The sequence below is a fragment of the Rattus norvegicus genome, chromosome 3, assembly GCF_021556685.1.
Source record: "Rattus norvegicus strain SHRSP/BbbUtx chromosome 3, alternate assembly SHRSP_T2T, whole genome shotgun sequence".
NCBI lineage: Eukaryota > Metazoa > Chordata > Mammalia > Rodentia > Muridae > Rattus > Rattus norvegicus.
Window position 1 is genome coordinate 15,763,431 of NC_141536.1, and position 19,006 is coordinate 15,782,436.

A 19,006-nucleotide genomic window follows, 5' to 3' on the forward strand; every position below is an offset into this window, starting at 1 on the left:
CTGGAGCCTTTTTTCTTGAGGCCTCCAGGGACTAACAACTGGCAAAGACAGAAGGACCAGACATCCTCACTGGAGGACTTAGGACCAGGACATGCAGGCACGGGCACACGCGCACAATGGACTCGCTGATGGGTGCACACACCTGAATCTGTTACTTAGAGACATTTACTATTGCAGACTCACAGAGGCCTACACCCACAGGCAGGGACACTTACATTCCAAGACACATGTGGTGTGAAGAAGCATGTGTGCACATCAGTCAGCAACATACACAGCACTTCTATGACCCCAGGGTTTTGTTTGGGCCTTAGAGACCTAGGTACATGGCCAAGTTTCCCAACAACCATGAGCTCTGACACCCCTCACTGGAACTTGTCCCCTCCCGAGTCTTACTTTCTTTGGAGGTTAGCCCTATGGAGAACCGTGACTTTACAATGTCTGTAAGCTGGGCCAGTGGCCTTCCATTCCATGAGAGTGCAGGTGGCCACAGGGACACCATCACAGTGTCTAACCCAGGGATGGCCAGCAGCAGATACACAAGGACTCTGTCACACTGAGGACCAAACACTGGGGCCCTGGAAACTGCAGACACTCCCAACATGAGCAGAGGATATGTGTGTGGGTCTAGGGTACCTCAAAGGGCAGACCGGTCATCTTGACATGTTCCCTGCCCAAGACTCAGGAGTGACAAGGAATCCCCCTTCAGGATTTTGCTAGAGAACAAGCGTATGCATGGGTATAGCACATGTGAGTGTGTATAAAATCATGCATGTGCTGGTCAGGTGTGGCAGTATGAAGAATATACATATATGTGTGTGCTTATAGGAAGAGCTTTGCATGTTTGGATGTGTAAGCACATGTCCTCACATATGGGCACACGAGGTGGTGTCTTTGTGGCACTGGGTATATGTGTGGTACACAGATGTGTGTACCTCAGGACTGGCATTCAGATAAGTGATAGGGTGGATGTGGCACATTGGTGCTGGCTGGATGTGCATGGATGTGCAGGTCTGTGGACCTCAGAAGCCCTGCTCCAGTGTTCCCCTGAGCCATGACCTGCAACTGTCCCAGCCCAGGCTCACCAGAGTCAGACTCATCCGGGCTCACGGAGCTGAGGAGGTCTTTCTCCTTCTCGTAGTCACCCTTGCACAGCAGCTGGCCCTCCTTGAGCACGAACTCATCACCCTTCCGCAGCTGCCTCTCGCACACACAGCAGCAGAAACAGCCCAGGTGGTACACACACTCGAGCGCCCGCATGACGAACTCAGTGGGTGCGATCTTCTCCATGCAGCCGCTGCACTTTGCCGCGAAGAGCCTGCGGGGGCACAGAGGAGGCACGGGCTGGGCTAAAGGGGTTCACCCAGGACACCTCCCTCTGCCACCCTGATGGGCGTGGGGAGAGAGATGCACCCTCCTCTCCTGCATGTCCCAAGGGGAGCCAGGGTGGGCATGAGGTGACTCTCTTGGGTGGTCAGCTCTGCTTCTGCATCTTCCTGCTCAGGCATGGGAGCCACTAGAGGGCAGTGTGCAGGGTCAGCCTCACACCCTGACCACTAGCCTCCTTCCCACCCATAGCCAAACAATTCTAACTTTGCTCTGCCCTCCAGCCTGGGCCCTTCTCCCCTCCCTGGGTCCCCGGATCCTCAAACCCTTCAATCCTCTCGCTGTGTGCGAGACACAGGACACAGAAAGCCTTTTCTAGAATGCAGGTTGATCTTGTTCTTTCCTGCCCCATACTCAGCCACAGTTCCCCAGTGCGCATAAACATCCCATCTCACCGCCTCCTGCTTCCCAGCTGTGATCTCTCAAACAGCCACAGTGTCTCCAGGGCACCCTCACAGTGGCCTCCGGACACGTTCTGTCCCTGCCCCTTGGCTTGGTGCCACCTTCTTGTCCCTTCATTTCAGCCTAGGCACGACTGGCTGAAACATAGGTAGCTGCTGCACTCAGCGTGCGACACGCGTGTGTGTGTCACCTGGTCCTGCAATGGCCCTTGAGACCAGAGAGACCTGGCCCCATTTTAGGGATGAGGAAGTGAAAGTGCAGGTATAAGTTTGTGCTCAGAGCGTGTTTGATGCAGCAAACAGTTCCCAGTGGGGGCTGATCCAGGCTCTCATCGTGGCTGACTCTGTCCCATCCGAGGAGCCAGCCAAGATAGTCTCTGTGCCCTGGCTGGCTTGCCCTGCAGGGTCCTACTGTTCTGCTGACCGCTCCTGCCCACACCCTACACCCTGTCACATGCCTGCTCTGTGGGAACTCAGCTTCAACAACACTTTGATGGAAAAATTTATGAAGAATCAAATTATTGCTGCTGGGAGGGAATTAAAACCATTTTTCATTCCCTGCATCCCCGGGCCACGTCTGCGGGCGCCACCTTGGGAGCGCTGCGCATCCCATCCCTCTTTATGGCCCGCCATCACGGGCACAGATTACAGCTGCAATTCTCTGCTAATCGGTTCTGGAGCAGGGACAGCCGTAAAAGCCAGGCTCACACCCTGCCTCCTTTGCTGGGGCTGCTATCAGCACCGCCCACCACAAAATGCTGTTTCACAGTGGACAAGGGATTCCTCGGGTTCTGATTACTGCCCTAGTGTTGGCCAGAGCACCTGGTGTGGGGGCAAGCCCAATACCCACCTCTATTCGGTTTGGCAGACTCCTATTCAACCTGCAACACCCAAGTCCAACACCACCTCCTCCGGGAAGCCTTCCAAGAGGCTTTTTTGATGATGCTGTGGTCTAGGGGAGGTGACTTCCCCTACCTACCTCTGAACTTCCTCATTGCCTCAGGTTGCTCTGTTGCAAAATGAGGAAGCCAGAGGACCTTCCTGAGGATTTGATGACATCGAACATGTGGATCAGCAAGAAGTCACCATGCAGTTCTCCAAGGGGTCCCAACTCTAGTGGGGATACCTCCAGGCACGTTATGGCTCCTAGTTCTCAGGGGGACTCTGTGTACGTTTGTGGTTGGGCGTGCAAAGTCTTGATATGAAGGTCAAACCAGGTGCTTGACGCAAGTGGGTACCCTCTAGGCCCATGCCAGCTCGTGGCTTTGCAAGAAAGGTACAGGCCGGGTGGTTTTATTCAGGGAGGTCCAACCTGCCCCATCGGCAACCTTAGGTAGGCAGAGGCTCCTGGGAACTTGGCTGGCCATGGATTCCTATGTAGCGTCAGATGCCTGCCCCTCACTGCTGCTCTACAACGGACCGAGGTGCCCAGTAAGGGCTACAGGGGTCTAAACAGATGGGCACCGGCCAGGCCCCAGGCCAGAGTCAGCACATTGTGTGGGGCTCCAAGATGCAAGGGCTCCCTAGGCTGCAGAAGGAAGCAAACCGGGTGTGTGTTGGGGGTGACCTGCATTCAGAGACTGCCACAAAGCTGGTGCTCCTGCATTCAACAGCCGCACTAATGCCTTGGCAGCAGGGGGTGGATTGCGACTTTCTCCATGCTCATCAACACAATCTATTATTAATACCCCTCCAAAGGCTCCAGCAGCCATTTCCAGGCAGCACAGCCACTCGGGGTGTCATCTGTTATCTAGATTGCAAGAGCCTGGGAAATAAAACAAACGGCGTGCACTTTATAAACTGAATGTGCCATCCGTTCGGTCTCCAAGCATCTCTCCGCCCAATAAAACATCGGGGGGCACGCATGAAATACTCACTCCCAATTATGGGGCAGGCTTTGTCTGCCATTCAGGGACGGAGTGAGAGCTACTCGCGGGTGCATGTGCATGTGTGTAAGTGTGGGTTCCCTCCTCTCTCCAAATCCCCTGCTCTCCCTCAGTCACCATGGGCACAGGGCTGGAAACAGAAGCCGCAGAGAGCCAAGGAGGAGAAGCAGGTCAGCCACAGGGAATGTACCGCCATCGTGCAAGCTTGGAAGCTTCATAGGCAGGCCTCTCTCCCACCCTCAGCTTGCTTTGTGTGTAACGGGCTCGGCGCCGAAGGTCTGTTCATCTGTTCATCGGGTGGTCCATCTCAGCACGGGAGGCAGGAGCTGTCAGCTTAAAGCTGCAAGCGGACGGGGCTGGGGCACACCTTGGCTCCACAACTTCAAGATATAAACCTAGGTCTTTGCTCGTCCTGGTTGAATGCCCTGGCCCCTAGCTCCATAAAGACATTTAGCCCCGAGTCTCCAGTGCTCTATCTACCACACAGGAACGTTTAGGCTGGGCGTGCTGCTCAGTCGGTAGAGAGCTTGCCTACCACGCATGAAGACCTGGGTTCCATGTTAAACCAGGCACTGAAGCAAACACTTGCCATCTCAGCACTGGGGAGGTGGAGGCAGGAGGATCAGGCATTCAAAGTTGGGTCCAGTGATGTGGCTCACTGGGGCTTGCTGCACAAGTCTGAACCCTTGCTCAATCCCTCAAACACACATAAAGTCGGAAGAAGAGAACAGACTTCCATGTGCATGCCGTAGCAGTAGCATGTATGCCCTCCCATTACACACACACACACATAGATTAAAAAAGAAATGTAAAAGTCCAAGGTCATCTCTGATTGCGCAGAGTTCTGGGCTACATGAGACCCTGTCTCAAAAAAAAACAAACAAAAAAAGCCAGGCGGCTATAAAGGTGCACGCATGCCTTTGATCCCAGCATTTGAGAGGCAGAAGCAGGCAGATCTATGAGTTCAAGGACAGCCTGGTCTAAAGATCTAATTTCAGGAAAGCTACACAGAAGAACCCTGTTTTGAAAAGGTTGACGGGGAGCCTGTTCCTAACTTACTGCAGAGTGACAAGGAGGGTTAGGTCCCTGTGAGGCTCTTCACTATGCTGGTCCAGGGAGCCTTCCACTTCGACCTGCCCTCTCTGCCCCGTACTGTCTGCTATGCTCACAATGGCTTTGTGGTCCATGCTTATTGGGACCTCCACGACTTCCTTCTGGGAGCAGGTTCCTGACACTGGCTGTGTGTATGAGTCCCAGCATGCCTTGCAGAACCCCCTGGGCTCTGGCCGGACCCTCTTGCTCTCATCTGCCCCCAAGGGCCCTGCTTTCTCGACTCAGAGACCATCTATCTCAGGGAAGCTCTGAGCACTAAGAAGATGTGAATCATCTCTCTGAGTTCTCACAGACCTGAAGGGCAGAGGCAGACACTCATCCTGCTCTAACTCTATGTGTCCAGCCAGCCTTATCTCTGTTTGCTGAGCCTGTGTGTCTGCCCCCAAGGTGATGAGCTTCCTGGAGGCCCAGTCCATGTCACATCCCGTGATTCTTCCTGTCCGAGATGGGTCTGGGTTCTTCACAAACCAAACCGAGGGCTGGGACTATGGCTCGGCATGTTTGCAGAGCGCACAGGAAGCTGGGTTTGATCCCCTGCATCGCATAAACCCAGACGTGGTGACCTACACTTGTAATCCCGACACTCCGGTGATGGGTCAGTAACCTCAAAGTCATCTTGGACCAGAGAGTGACTTTAGGCTCCGGATACATGAGACCCACTCTAAAAATAATAATAAAATGAATAAATAAATAAATAAACCCAAATCGAACATCACACTATCTGCACATTTTCGGCGATCACTGGGTAAAACAGTCTGTAGTGAGGCATTCCCTCTCTGCAAGAGTCCCAGGCTGTGAGAACCTGTCTTCACCAGCAATTCATTTGGTTTGTCTGAAGCACAAATTATTAAGCTCACAAGAGACTAATTTTTTAAAAAAGTCTGAAAACGCAGTATTCTGCAGAGGATCTGAATGTGGGTCACAAGACTGACTAACTCCCTGGCCCGTGAGTACCGAGGAGCACAGCTCTTCTGTGGCACACATACTTGGCCTCCCCAAGATGTCCTCACCCCAGCTCTCTTTAGCCCCAGAGCCCAGATGGCACATGCTGGGCCCAAGCCCTGGCACCGTGCACTTACCCACCTCCCTCTGACGGAGCAGACTGGGGCGAGGCTCCTGGGGTTGAATGGGTAAATGGGGGTCATGATTGCTGCTGTTGTCTCCAAGATTCCCAGCACTGGCGCAGCATTCTAGTTGGGTGGAAGCTCCCTTCCTCCTCCTCACCGTACAGCATATGCATGCCCCCACCGGTGTGCCTTACAGTTTGTGGCGTCCTTCACTGGGCTCTGAGGATAACATCTACTCCACATGTGTGGCTCTCACGTGGGAGGGACCTCCTTAACCCCTCTAGGGTGAGGCAGCTCTGATGTTAAGACCCAGCATCTTGGGCCTTGTAACCACCACATACCTCCCCAGTGGACATGGATGGATTCAGAATTGGGGACACTCAATTAGTTTTACTTCCTTGCTGTAGTTTGAAGAGAAATGTCCCACAAAGACATTTGCATATGTGGTTAGGCTGTGGTCCCATTAGCAGGCCATGTTTCTTTGGAAGGTGGGACCCAGGGGAAGGTTAAGTCCCTGGGCTGTAGCCTTGAAAAGGATTCTGAGGTCCTGGCAACTGACATGAGGGTCTGCCCTGCCACTAGACCAAGTGACCGTGGAACTAAGCCTCTGAGACCATGAGCCAGAATAAATGTCTTCTGCTTAGCGGGCTGGAGAGGTGGCTCAGTGGGTAAGAGCACTGACTGCTCTTCAAGAAGTCCTGAGTTCAAATCTCAGCAACCACATGGTGGCTCACAACCATCTGTAATGGGATCCGATGCCCTCCTATGGTGTGTCTGTAGACAGCGATAGTGTACATATATATATATATATATATATATATATATATATATATATAATAAGTAAATCTTTAAACACACACACACACACACACACACACACAGTTGATTGCCATGGGGATTTTGTGACAGTGACAGAAAGCTGACGCAGTCCTCTGTCAAATGAGACTAAAGTTTGGTTCAGAACACTTGACAGCACATGATAATCTCAAAGTTAGCTGGAGACCAAATCACGGCCCTAAAGCCACACCCAGGCCTGTCCCTAGCCACCATGATTTTTCACAGCTCCTGAAACAGCAATTCCCATCTGCTTCCAAGGTTTGTCGTCTCTCACTCTCCCCTCTGCTTCTAGAAAGCCCATCTTTCAGGGCCCCTCCTCCAGAGGGGCTTCCCTGGTGCAGATTCTCGGCCACTACCTATGTGTCCAAAGTCTCCACTCCGCTAGGGATTGACTCCAGTCTACCTCACCGCGGTCTGACGGTGAGGTTATTAGTGTTCGTCAAAAGGATGAACGACCTTTCGAAAGATGACATTGCAGCCAGGTTGAGTGAGAAAAAAAATTATGTTTCTTTAAGGGGCTCTAAGAATACTGCTAGGTGCCAGGCATGGTGGCCCACAACTCTAATCCCAGCACTCGGGAGGCAGAGGCAGATGTTGGGACCTCTCTGAGTTCAAGGCCAGCCTGGTCTACAAAGTGAGCTGCAGGGCAGCCTGGGCCTCACAGAGGAGCCCTGCCTTAAAAAACAAACTGCCTAACACAAACTGCCTAACTGACATGACAAACAGATCTGTTCTCTCTGACAGACATGCACACAACTTACACGTCTGTTTGTCTCTCTCTATGTCTAGACGTCTGCCAGGATGTCACCCGGGCTGGCTGGGGCAGATGCTTCCCCAGAGCCCAACGGAGACCTTGTGAATGGGTGCTGTGGGCCTGGTGGCACCTTCCTCAACCTCATCCATTATTCTGAAGCCATCTCCGAGGATGTCTGGGCACACAACCAGGCTGCCTGGTCCCCTAGGGATGGCCACAGTGTGGCAGGTGATCTGCCAGGCTGTGTTCACCACAGGAAGGTGGAATGGCCAAATGTGGGGGACAATGTCAGGGGAGGGGGGTCCTCCTCGGGGTGGGGACATGGCACAGACTTAGGAAGTTGGTTCTGGGGGGTGACAAGAATGGTTTTAAATCCCATCCTGCCCTGCTAGCTTCCTGATTTGGGGACCTGAGAGCCTGGTTCTGTTAGAAAATGGAGACTGGACACCCGTCTAGCAGGTCCAGTAGCCTCTTCTCCAGGCCACACCCAGGTGGTAGCAGGACCCTAGGTTCCATTGGTGGGATCAAGATACTAAGAGCTCATTACGGTGGGGTGTGAGCTTCTTACAGTGGGGGTGTGGTACCTTATGATCTAGATGCAGGGGTGAGGGGCAGGTCTCCCGAGCCTGGGGACAGGGCCCTGGACAGTAGGGGTGGCAGGGATTGTGGCGTCAGTCCATGACTGAGACTTACTGACATCTCCCCCGTGTGCCTGTGCGTCCTTATCATTCCCCGCTTAGCTGTTTTTTATTTGGAGACAAAAAAGGGCCTGTTGATGGGATCCAACTCAAACCAGCTGCAAGCATCTGCTTTGATACGGCAGGAGCCTCAGGCAGGCCCGGAGTGCGTGTCAATCAGGCAGCTGGAATGCGCTGCGTGGCTGGCCATGCTTGCTGGCTGCCGGTTGTGGTACCTCCTGGCCTGCCAGGGCTTGGCAGGGCCTTGCTGACCTGCCGCCTGCCCGGCCTGCATGAGGGCCGCCCCTGGGCTTCCCTTAGCCCTTTGATCCACCTCCGGGGCACAGTGGGGAGGCCCCAGCCAGGCCTGGAGGTCACAAGCCATAGGCAGGCAGGGACCAGCCCAGCGTGGAGCCTGAGGTACTGTCTCCACACATTCAGTGATCCCACAGACTCTGGAACCTTCTCCACGCTAGGCACAAAATGGGGATGGATCTGGGAGCAGAAGAGGCAGTTCACCCCAGGTCCCACCTTAACTTCCATTCTCACATCAGAAGGGACATTCTAAGGTGAGAACAATGTGTCTATCTGAGCAAACAGAGCACCACACACACACAAGGTACAAAAAGAGACAGTAAAGTAACACAGGCGGCAACGGAGAGTCCAGAGGGCTGCAGTTTCATAGGGGGAATCAGAGGCAGCCGGGGCATCTAGGGAAGGGGATCCAGCTGTGGGAATAGCACTGTAAAGACCTCGAGGTCGGAGTGCACACGGGATGCCAGGAAGTGACACAGAGCACAGTGGCTGGCCAGAGCAGGTGAGTGAGTGAGGGGGAACCCAGTTGTAGGCAGAACTTGGGGCGGGCAGATTGATTATGTGACTTGGAAAGGCTTTGAGATAATGGACTAGCACTTGAAAGTTTTTTAAAAAAAAACATTTATTTAATAGTTTGTACGGTGTGTGTGTGTGTGTGTGTGTGTGTGTGTGTGTGTGTGTGTGTGTATGTGTGTGTGTAGTGGGAGGAGCAACAACTGTTTGAGTCGGTTCTCTCCTACCGCGTGGGGTTTGGGAATTGAACTCAGATCACAGTTTTGGTGGCCATCTCTGTGCCCCCCCTGGGCTGGTAGCTTAACTAGCTCTCTCTGGCAGCTGTGTAGCTATGATGGATGAGAAGCTGGAACAGGTTTGGGGACATCAGCAGAGTAACCTAGGTAAAGGTGAGGCTAGCTCCTGCTAGGTACGATCAGGGAAGGCATCCTGAAGTAGCCTCACCCCCAAGGAACCTTCTAAAGAGGAGGATGCCAGGGGATGGACAAGTAGGTCTGAGCCTCTCAGCAAGGGGTGGGGAGAAGCCATTAGAAAGGAAAGCTGAGAGGCAGTAAGGCAGGAGAGATGACGTCACTCATCTGCCATCTGAGGCTCTGGAGAAGCTTAGGGACACACACACACACACACACACACACACACAGATGGACATGAGCACAAACATGTATTCATACACATGGGCACACCCATGTGGCCCTACAGAATGAGCTTATACCATGTGGCTTCCCACATGACAATTTGTTTCCCATCTTCAGAGGAACACGTTATGGAGTGGAGTGGGACACTGTAATAGACAGTGAGTGATGACAGAGTCCAGGACAGAGGGAAAGTGGATCAGGGCCCGCCCCCTCCCCATCTGAGCATCTTCCCATGAAGCCCCATGGTCCATCTCAGGATGCTGGTCCAGGCAGAAGAGCCTAGCCTCGGGAAAGCCATCTAAAGCAGCCAAGCATGTGAGGGGCCAGGCTAAAGGCTTTGTCGGTGTCTGAAAAGCCTGGCTGTGGGTTCTTGTCTGGTCCTGCAGGACTAGTGGAGCTTGGGTGATAGAGAGTTTGCCTGGCATAACCAGAAGACCTGGGTTTGATCCCCGGCACCGCACAAAGGCAGGCTAAGTAGCACAGGATAGCAACCCCAGCACTTGGGAGGTAGCGGCAGGAAGATCAATAGTTTACTGTTATCCTAAACTACGCAGAGTGTTGTCCTCACTCACCACATTGATGAGCACCTAAGAACCAGGCCGGGGACTGCCCCTTCCTTTCCTCCTACTGTGCACCCCAGCCCCAGGAGCTGAGCCAGGTCTTCCCCTCCCCCATCTTCACTGAGGTCACCAGCTCCTGTCTCTGGATCCAACAGCCCTCAGTATTGTGGCTCCTACACGCTAAGATTTATTGAGTGTTTCCTACGAACCAGGCCCCAAGCATTCTTTGCACATGGATTGTTCCTCTACCGAGAGGCACTTCCAGCCTCACTACAAAAGAGGAAAATGGTGTTAGAGAAGGCGTCAGGCTGCTGCTCTCCGGCCTTACTGTGAGGTCCTTGTTCTAGTAGCCCTTGGTGGCTTCCCTCTTGCCCACCTAGTGATTACTTTGTCTCACTCTGTCAACTCAGGGGGGCCAGGTCCATCGACCTAGACTGCAGGTGCTAAGGATTACATGGCCCCACAGCCCAGGCAGAAGATGAGAAAGCCTACACCGTGAGATGTAGAGCCATGGGCTTTGTCTTGGGATCCTCCATGGCCAAAGTGGGCTGGATTCAGAGCCATATGTCCAGAAAGGGCTGTGGGACTATGGCAAAACCTGAGCAGGTATATTCAAAGCCAAGGAGAAGGCAGTGCTGGCACCTGCTTGTGGCTTCAAGGACCTTGGAAGGGCTGGGGATGGTGTAATTGAGGGTTGCCCCAAGTTCCAAGCCAGCCCATCTACATAGTGGGTTCCAGGCTAGCCAGTACCACATGGTAAGTTCCTGTCTCAAATAAATATTACAGAAAATATTTCAGAGGAGGAAGGTTAAGATGGCTTATTGGGTAAAGGTGTTTGCTGCACAATCTGAGGACCTGAATTCAATCCCAGGGACTCACATAAATGTGGAAGGAGAGGGCCAACTCCACAAAGTTGTCTGCAGACATGTGCATAGTGGCACACGTGCGCACGCGCGCACGTGCACACACACCACACACACACACACACACACACAGGCACACTTCAAAAGACTGCATAGGATTCCAGTGAGGGAGTGTATGTGTGACCCACTCGTGTCTGCATCCATCATTGATCCACCTACCATCTATCCATCCATGTATTCACCACCCATCATTCATCCATCCACACACCCAAGTATCCACCATCCATACAGCAATCCATCGGTCTAGCCATCCCCCATGTATTCCTCCATCACCATCTATCTACCTCCCTATCCATCCTTACATCCACCCATCACTTATCCATCGACCGTCTATCCACACCTGCATCCATCCATCCATCCATCCATCCATCTATCCATCCAGTTTACTCCATGCCTACACCTCCCCTCAGCCATCTACTCATCCACCCGCACTGCCTGTCCATCCATTCAACCCAACCTTTCACTGCAATGTGAAGTGTTAACATCTACCTATGGCCAATTGCTATGCCTGGTGACAAGGACTGAACGGGAATAGAATCCGGGTCACAGCTGCAGGCTGCCCTAGTAGACGGAACAGCAGCAAGACACTCAAAGGGAGGGGTCCGGACCCCACGGTGGGGTAGAGCACTGTCCCAAACTGGTATTGTGGTCCACCATTCCAACCCCAAAGACTTTGCCTTCTTTGTATGTAAACTGTAGCAAGGTTTAATTAGGGTTCTATCAACGTTGAGAAACTTCCTTTGAGCAAGTGTGTCCTAGAAGAAACTCCATTAAGGCAATTTAATTTTTTGATCAATTTTCTTTCTAGTGGAGTTAAATAATTTACAACTTTTTCCCCTTTCAGTTTTTTTTGTTTTACTAAAATTATTTTTATTGAGATAAATGATTTTTTCCACCGACATTTTTAGAGTGCTTGCTCTGCAGCAGGGTTTGTTGCCGATGGCCAGTGGTGACACATTAAACCTGCTCAGCCTCCCTGCCAGCAGCTGGACTTCATACTGACTTTTCTTTATTTACCAAGGTAAACCTCCCCTAGGCTCAGGAGGGTGTTTCTTAATGCTGCCAGCTAAATCACTGGCGTTTGTTTTTACAAATCTTACCAGGCAGCCAATGAAAACACTCACCCAGGGACCAAGACACGAGGTCAAGACGGAGTTCGGGGTGTCTTGTGTGGACTGCAAATGTCCCCAGAACCTAAGTGTGTTCCTTCTTTCCTTTGGGGATCCAGCACTACCTTCTTTTCTTAGTCCACGATCCAGGTTCCTGTGACTTGTTTCTCACAGTCTGGTCTCTTACCGAGGAAGTCTGAGTATCTCCAGAGAGCCCTGAAGGCACAGAGTGGAGCGGTTCATTCTCTGAAGGCGAGCCTGGGTTTCTCCTCGCTTACTTTCTGCCCCACGCTTCCCTTGTGCACCCATAGACACAGCACAAGCTTTCTTAGCCCAGGTGCTCCAGCTACTGTGGGATCTGGCTCAAGACTCTCCTCCACCATGCATTTTTGTGTGCACACGAATCTGGCCCTGCTCTGGCACTGCTCTGGCACATCACGAAGCATGTATAAGGTCCAACCAAATGCCACACTGATGAAACCTGGCCAGCCTGGAGCTCCCAGCCACACAGGAAGTCTTCCTTCAAAGGTCCCAGGATCACCTCTAGAAAGGTAGGATCCCTTTCTCAATACAAAGCCAGGGCCTGACCCAGGCTAGCCTATGGACTGGCATCACACGGTTGCAGGCTTGGGAAGGTGGTTAGGGAGGAGTAGGAAAGAAAGAGGTGCCAGAGATATGGGACCCTGAGGCTTGCTCTTGGTATGCTTTTTTGAGGTGACACGGTTATAGTCGGTGGGTAGAACAAGTCTCCGAGATGACCACCCCCCAACAGGATTCTGAGAGGCGGGCACAGGAGTGATCGGGCTGAGAGTGATTCTACTGGCTTGGAGGCAGGAGGTTAGAGCTCTCAAAAGCCAGTGGGCTCTCCTGCAGGCTGGGTGTAGCTATGGCAGGTTAAGCCTGATGCCCCTGCTGGGCAGGGCAAACAAGGCCACTCCTGGGGACACCCTCTACTGTTGGCCTGTTTAGTGGGTAACTGATCGCCCCACGCCCCGCCCCAGCCGCCCGCTGCCCGCGCGAGCCGCTTAATCACCGCCCGCCCGGCTGCATTAGCATAGTAATGGCCTTTAAATTGAGCCTCTTTGTTTTTTAATTAAGCTCCCAGCAGGTACAGAGAAGAGCGATTATTGAGGAAGCTGCCAGCGCTAATCGCCCGCAGTCATTTGACAATTAAAAAGCGCCTAGCTTTAACCCTTTCCCTGCGCCCGCAGCAGTCCCCCTCTAGCGTTTAGCACCGGCTGTGCGTGCGCACGCTTTCGATTGGGATCCGGGCATCGGTCCCCTAGCAACTCAGAGAGGTCCTTGTCAACACCCCCATTTTGATGAGGGGCAAACTGAGGCACAGAGTAGGGAGGTAACTTGCCCAAGGCACACAGTTTGGGCGTGGGAGACAAGAGTTTGACAGACAGGTTACTATGGAGATCCAGCGCCCAGCCTTGACGCTTTGCAGTGCCCTCTGAGAACACCTTCCCATTTAACGAGTCTGGCGAAAATTTTCTCGCTCTTCTAAGCCCTTGTGGGCATCTCCTAACGCCTGTGGAATGAAATTCTCAGGCCTCCTCTCCCTCCTCACCCATCCCTTTGTGCAGGCACGAGGTTGGGGCGCCTGGATCCCCGAGAAGAGACAGGCGTGTGCTCTGCCCAGGTGGGACAGCATATTCTAAGACAGGCACCACAGCTCCAGGTCCAGCTCCTCCAGGGAGAGGCGGCCAGAGAAGCCCCTCACCCCCTGCCGAGTTTGGGGGGGGGTGTGTTCTGGCAGAAGGCTGCGGTGTGTGCAAAGACCCAGGGGCACCTCCGGCATGACCTAGAAAGAAAAGCTGAAGAGGAGGGACGAATGGAATCCAAGGAGCCTGGCAGAGCGGGAGCCAGCCAAGGGGCGGGTCTTACAGACTTCACAAACAGCTGCACCTACGTTTGGGTAATGCCTCCCATGATTTACTACTGAAACGTCCAAAAGGCAGCCACTTCCTCCACCCTTTCCCGAGTCTTCTGGTACCCTCCCCAGAGACAACCTGTGCCATGGCTGGGGTCTCCTTCCTGAGAATGAGATAGGTGAGTGTGTAGACCCTTACACGCCCCACCCCCCACAAGCTTGGCCTTTCCTAATGAGGACTGGTTGGCGCTCTCTCTCTCTCTCTCTCTCTCTCTCTCTCTCTCTCTCTCTCTCACACACACACACACACACACACACACACACACACACACACACCCTACCACTGTTCCCCAGAGCACCTGACTTCCAGCTACCTGGTCCTCCATGCTAGGCTCAAACCCTGATTTACTTAACCCGCATCCTGCGGACGGCCTTGTGGGCCATTTAAAGGATTTTGTCTTAATCTCAAGAACCATAGGAAGCCATTGAAGGGTTTTAAATGGGGAGTGGCTTTGGGTGATTTACATTTTTAAAAGACCACTTTGGCTCTTAGCTGGAGTCCTCTAAGAAGTAGGAGTCCAGCAGGAGGCTGGAGGTAGGAGGCGGGGCAGCTCCTGGCTGGGGGTACCGGAGTGGGAGCCGGTGGTTTAGGAGAGAGCGTTGGAGAGTGTGGCGAGCCCTGGGTTCCGGGATGTATGGAGGGTGCCCTGCCCCCATCCCAGAGCTGAGATAGGAGCACAGGATGGTGGACGTAGGATGTCGGGCACAACGTTCATCTCATCTCAGGGCACCTAGCCTGCACAGACACCCAGGAGGAGATGGGGGTGAGCCTAGCCCAATGGTGTCCCAAGCCTCTATCTTTGCCCCTCGCCTCACTTTGTCTTTACCACAGGCTAAGCTGAGGGAGTCTGGCGGTGACTGTGTCTTTCCTTCTCAGAGTTCTCTGTCCCCACAGTGTGGGGTGCAAGAGGGAAATTTGATTTGACAGAGGCGCACTTGGTCCTGGTCGCTATTTTTTCTGTCCCTGGCTCAGGAGTGGATTGGGATAGGCTGTCAGCACCCTGTAGCCCCCCCTCACTCTGCCTATGACTCAAAGCTGAGTGGGGGCTACTTGAGAGGAGCTGGGGTAGGACCAGTCAGGGCCACCCAGCAGCTGCCTTGTCCCCTGGACAGAGGCAGGAAACACGAAGGCCTTGCAGGCAGCCAGGGGTTAACAGCCCGCCCACCCCCATCTATCAGCTAACATCTCCCAAACAGACAGACAGACAAGGCAGCTGTCCAAACAGGCCTGTGTACCTGGCCACAGCCACAGAGGGGACAGGGCAGTACTGTTTACTCAGCTCCGGCCTCACCACACACACATGCGCTCTCTCTCTCTCTCTCTCTCTCTCTCTCTCTCTCTCTCTCTCTCACACACACACACACACACACACACACACACACACACACACACACACATGGGCGTATTCATGCAGTCTCCCTCCCTAGGGTTTGTGCTGAAGGTTCAATGGCTCACAATGCTGAATGTCCTTGGTCTGAATTGGCTCTTGGGTGATAGTACTGACTGGTCCAGCTCAGGTCTTGCCACGGTCACCCATGAGCTAAGAAACAGCACAAAAGTGTGCTCTCAGAGCAGAAACAGACCCTGGAGCCCGGAAACCTAAGGAAGCATCTCAGACACTCTGGAGACACCCCAGGTCTTCCTCTCTTTCCCTTATGCCTCTCTGACCAGTCCCCACTGAGGTTCTAACAAAATGGCACTGGCTACCACTCACTTCTGTTGAGAGTCTCGGGAAGCCCTCCCATCACACCTGCCCATCATCACCGCATCCTTCATACAGGGTTCCCAGGTCTGACCCTCCTCCTTAGTAGTGGGCTGCCTCCCCCCTCTCCGCTAGTTCTCAGGCCTGGAGTATCGGATGCCCCCTCTCCCTCTGCTGGTGGCTTCCTGGTGCACTCTGCAAGTTCTTCTCCGTGCTCTTTCCGTGAGGAAGGGGGTGCTCCCTGCAGCGGTAAGGCTCCTAATACACCTTGGCTCTACACCTGCTCAGCTCAGCCCCTTCCTCCTACCCAGAGCCTGGGTGTCTCACTTCCATTGCAGAAGGCAAGAGACTGCTAACCAAGGCTCAGAGGGGTGGTATGCCTGTGCCAAGCCCCTATAGCTACAGCACAGTGCCCCGCAGAAGCAGCAAGACCAGGGCTGGGGAGGGGCTCATGGAGCACTTGTTGCACTTGCTGAGGACTGGAACTCAGTTCCTGACACCTGGGTTAAGTGGCTCACAATTGCCCAGTTGTGCTTCAGGCAACCTGGCACCCTCTTTTGACATTCATAGGCGCACACAGGCACATGCACTCACGTGCACAAATATACACACTCACACTAGAAGGAGGAGGGGAGAAGGGGGAAGAGCAGCAGCAGCAGCAGCAGCAAGGTGGGCACAATTTGGGGGGAAGAACAAAGAGTCCATGGCTCATGTGTCAAGTCCTAGTACTTGGTAGTATAGGCTAGCAGGGAGAGACACCCAATTTGACCAAGGTGCATTAGGTCTATGAACCACATAATGATTGGGCCATGGCCCAGGGAGGGATGCTCCCCCTTACCAGGGTTCACTCCCATGAGCTCTGGCTAAGACTCCCCTCGCAGGGACACGTGCATAGCCTCTCCCCAAGGCCAGGCTCCGGATGGCCCCTCAGTGCCTCTATCCAGTGTGACATCTTTACAGCACATGCCCTGCCTGCTAAGGCCTGGGTGGGGTGAGGGGGAGGCAGGACACCTCTCAAGTAACGGATTGTAAATTCCTGGGCCCCTGGCTTTCCATCCCTAACAACCTCCTCCCATGGCCACAGCGCCTGTCCCTTCGCAGCCAATTTAAATGAGGGGTCCCAGACCTTGGGCGTAAAGCATTCCAGACTCCAGAGAGGGGGCAACTATTGTTTCTTTGGGGGGAAAAATAAAATAAAATAAAATAAACCGGATCTCTGCAGAGTCTAATCACTCGCATATGTGCTGTGGGGTTCCCATCGTGGACAACCCTTTACAGTGTGAGAGCCCCTGGGGCGAAAGCCTGGTTTCCCCTCAAGAGCCTGTGAGGGAGGTCACTATGGAAGAGACTGAGGCAGAGGGCAGAGCCCCTAGGCCCCGTCTTATTTATTCTACCCCATTACCGCACAATGACTGATGGTCCCATTTCACAGAGGGTACAACTGAGTCTCTCAGTCAAGGTCAACAGCCAGGATCTTATTAGAGGCAGAGGACTCCTGGGAGCTGCCCTGCACTGAGTGGTCTCCCTGTGTGAGGGCCATGCGCTGCTCTTGTTTGGGGCCTGGTCCCACCAGTCCTGGCTCAGGCAGGCTCTGCCATCGCCACAGCTGGGGCCTGGAAGCATCAAAGCTGGTTTTTAATAAGGAGGATGAATCTTCTCGGAAGCCAGCCGTATTCCAGGAGGGAGGGGCGGCCAGGCAGCTGACCTTGGTTCTCCTGTCTTTCTGTAGGCAGGGAGGGGAGGCCTGGCCCAGTGGCCTGTCGCTGGCCGCTGGGGGCCTGGGCGGTGGGGGGTGGCTGCCCTGGGCCTGGAGGGAGCTGGCTCTTCTACCAGAGTAAGCTCACAGGATATTACACAGCCTTTGTGTGCCTGGTGACCCAGCTGCTGGTTATTGAAAAATTCCACTGCTCTGCACAGGGCAGGCCTGCTGACCCCTCATCCCAGGACGGGCCTATCTTTCAAAAGATACAGGATTAGAGCAGCAGGCCCGACCCTGAGCAAAGCCCGTCTGGGGTGTCTGTGTTTTCGTGGCCTCATGGGATACTGGCTGGAGTGGGTTCTTGGCGCAGGATTTAATTAGTTGGAATCAGTCTGTGATTACCGTGGCTACTATTTACTTAGGCACTCAGCAGTCTGAGCCCTACTCGAACAAAGATGGGCCCCTCAGCCCTGGGCTGGCCAGGCCAGGGGCCCCAGCTGAGCTTGGACCCAGCTGCTGGGCGGCCAGGGAGAGCTGCAGGCCCAGCCAGGCCTTCTGCCGGCACACCTCATTTACTCAATATTTGTGGGTTTTCGCGAGGCAAAGCATTCTACATGGGGCTTTTAAAAAATTAAAGCATCTCAAGAAATTTATGGCCGACTTCCGAGTGGCCCCTCCTCCCCACCAGCTCGTGGCTTGGTGGCCGTGGTCAGGCAGAACTAGTTTGCTGAGGTGGGACTGAATTCCTTCAGGAGGATGGTAGGGAGCCTATGCCCAGCGGCTGCGCTGGCCCCCAGTCTGCCTCCTCAGGTGTCCCAAACTCATAAGCGTGTGGACATCTGTAATCACACATATGTGACAGCTCCTTTGCCTTGGGAAGTGAGATGGTGCACGCAACATCTGATTTCTCTGGCTTACACCCATACCACGGGAGCCTTCCCAGCCCACACTGCTACTGGGAAGAGCAGTACAATGTGTGTACATGTATGTAGTCTATGTGCCCTCTCCTCCTACATACATCTGCTTACCAATGCATACATGCATGCATACTAGACCCACATCTGTCTATAGCCGTTCAGCTTCTGCCACAGTTTAGATGTGTCTACATCTATACATGCCTGCAAGTCTCGGGTGCCCCACCCTATGCACACATGCTCTACACATGGACCCCCACATGTTGACACAGGCCATTGAACCAAGAGCTGCACATGTGATCAGCCAGTGACAAACATAACTCCAAGCATGTTCACACATTCATACACGGTGTCTATTCACACATATATACACGTGTGTCAGCTGTCTGGAAGGCTTCAGGGATGGTTTGTAGCTCAGAGTCAGTTGTGGCTTAGAGATACTTTGTGTTTTGTGTTGTGTATTCATTACCTACTGACAGGGTCTCACTAGCCCTGGGTGGATTGGAACTCCCTATATAGCCTAGCAGGACCTGAACTCATAGAGATCCACCGGCCTCTGCCTCTAGAGTGGGATTACAGGT

At 53.5% G+C, this 19,006-nt stretch overlaps 1 protein-coding gene across 2 annotated transcripts in view; it reads right to left on the reverse strand.

The window, feature by feature from the left end:
* The window catches only part of Lmx1b (LIM homeobox transcription factor 1 beta), an 81,993-nt gene that overhangs the window by 7,341 nt on the left and 55,646 nt on the right, over positions 1 to 19,006 (reverse strand). For both annotated transcript variants that reach the window (XM_087646467.1, NM_053709.1), the window contains 1 exon segment: positions 1,083 to 1,315. In XM_087646467.1, the coding sequence (XP_087502593.1) occupies positions 1,083 to 1,315 (233 nt within the window).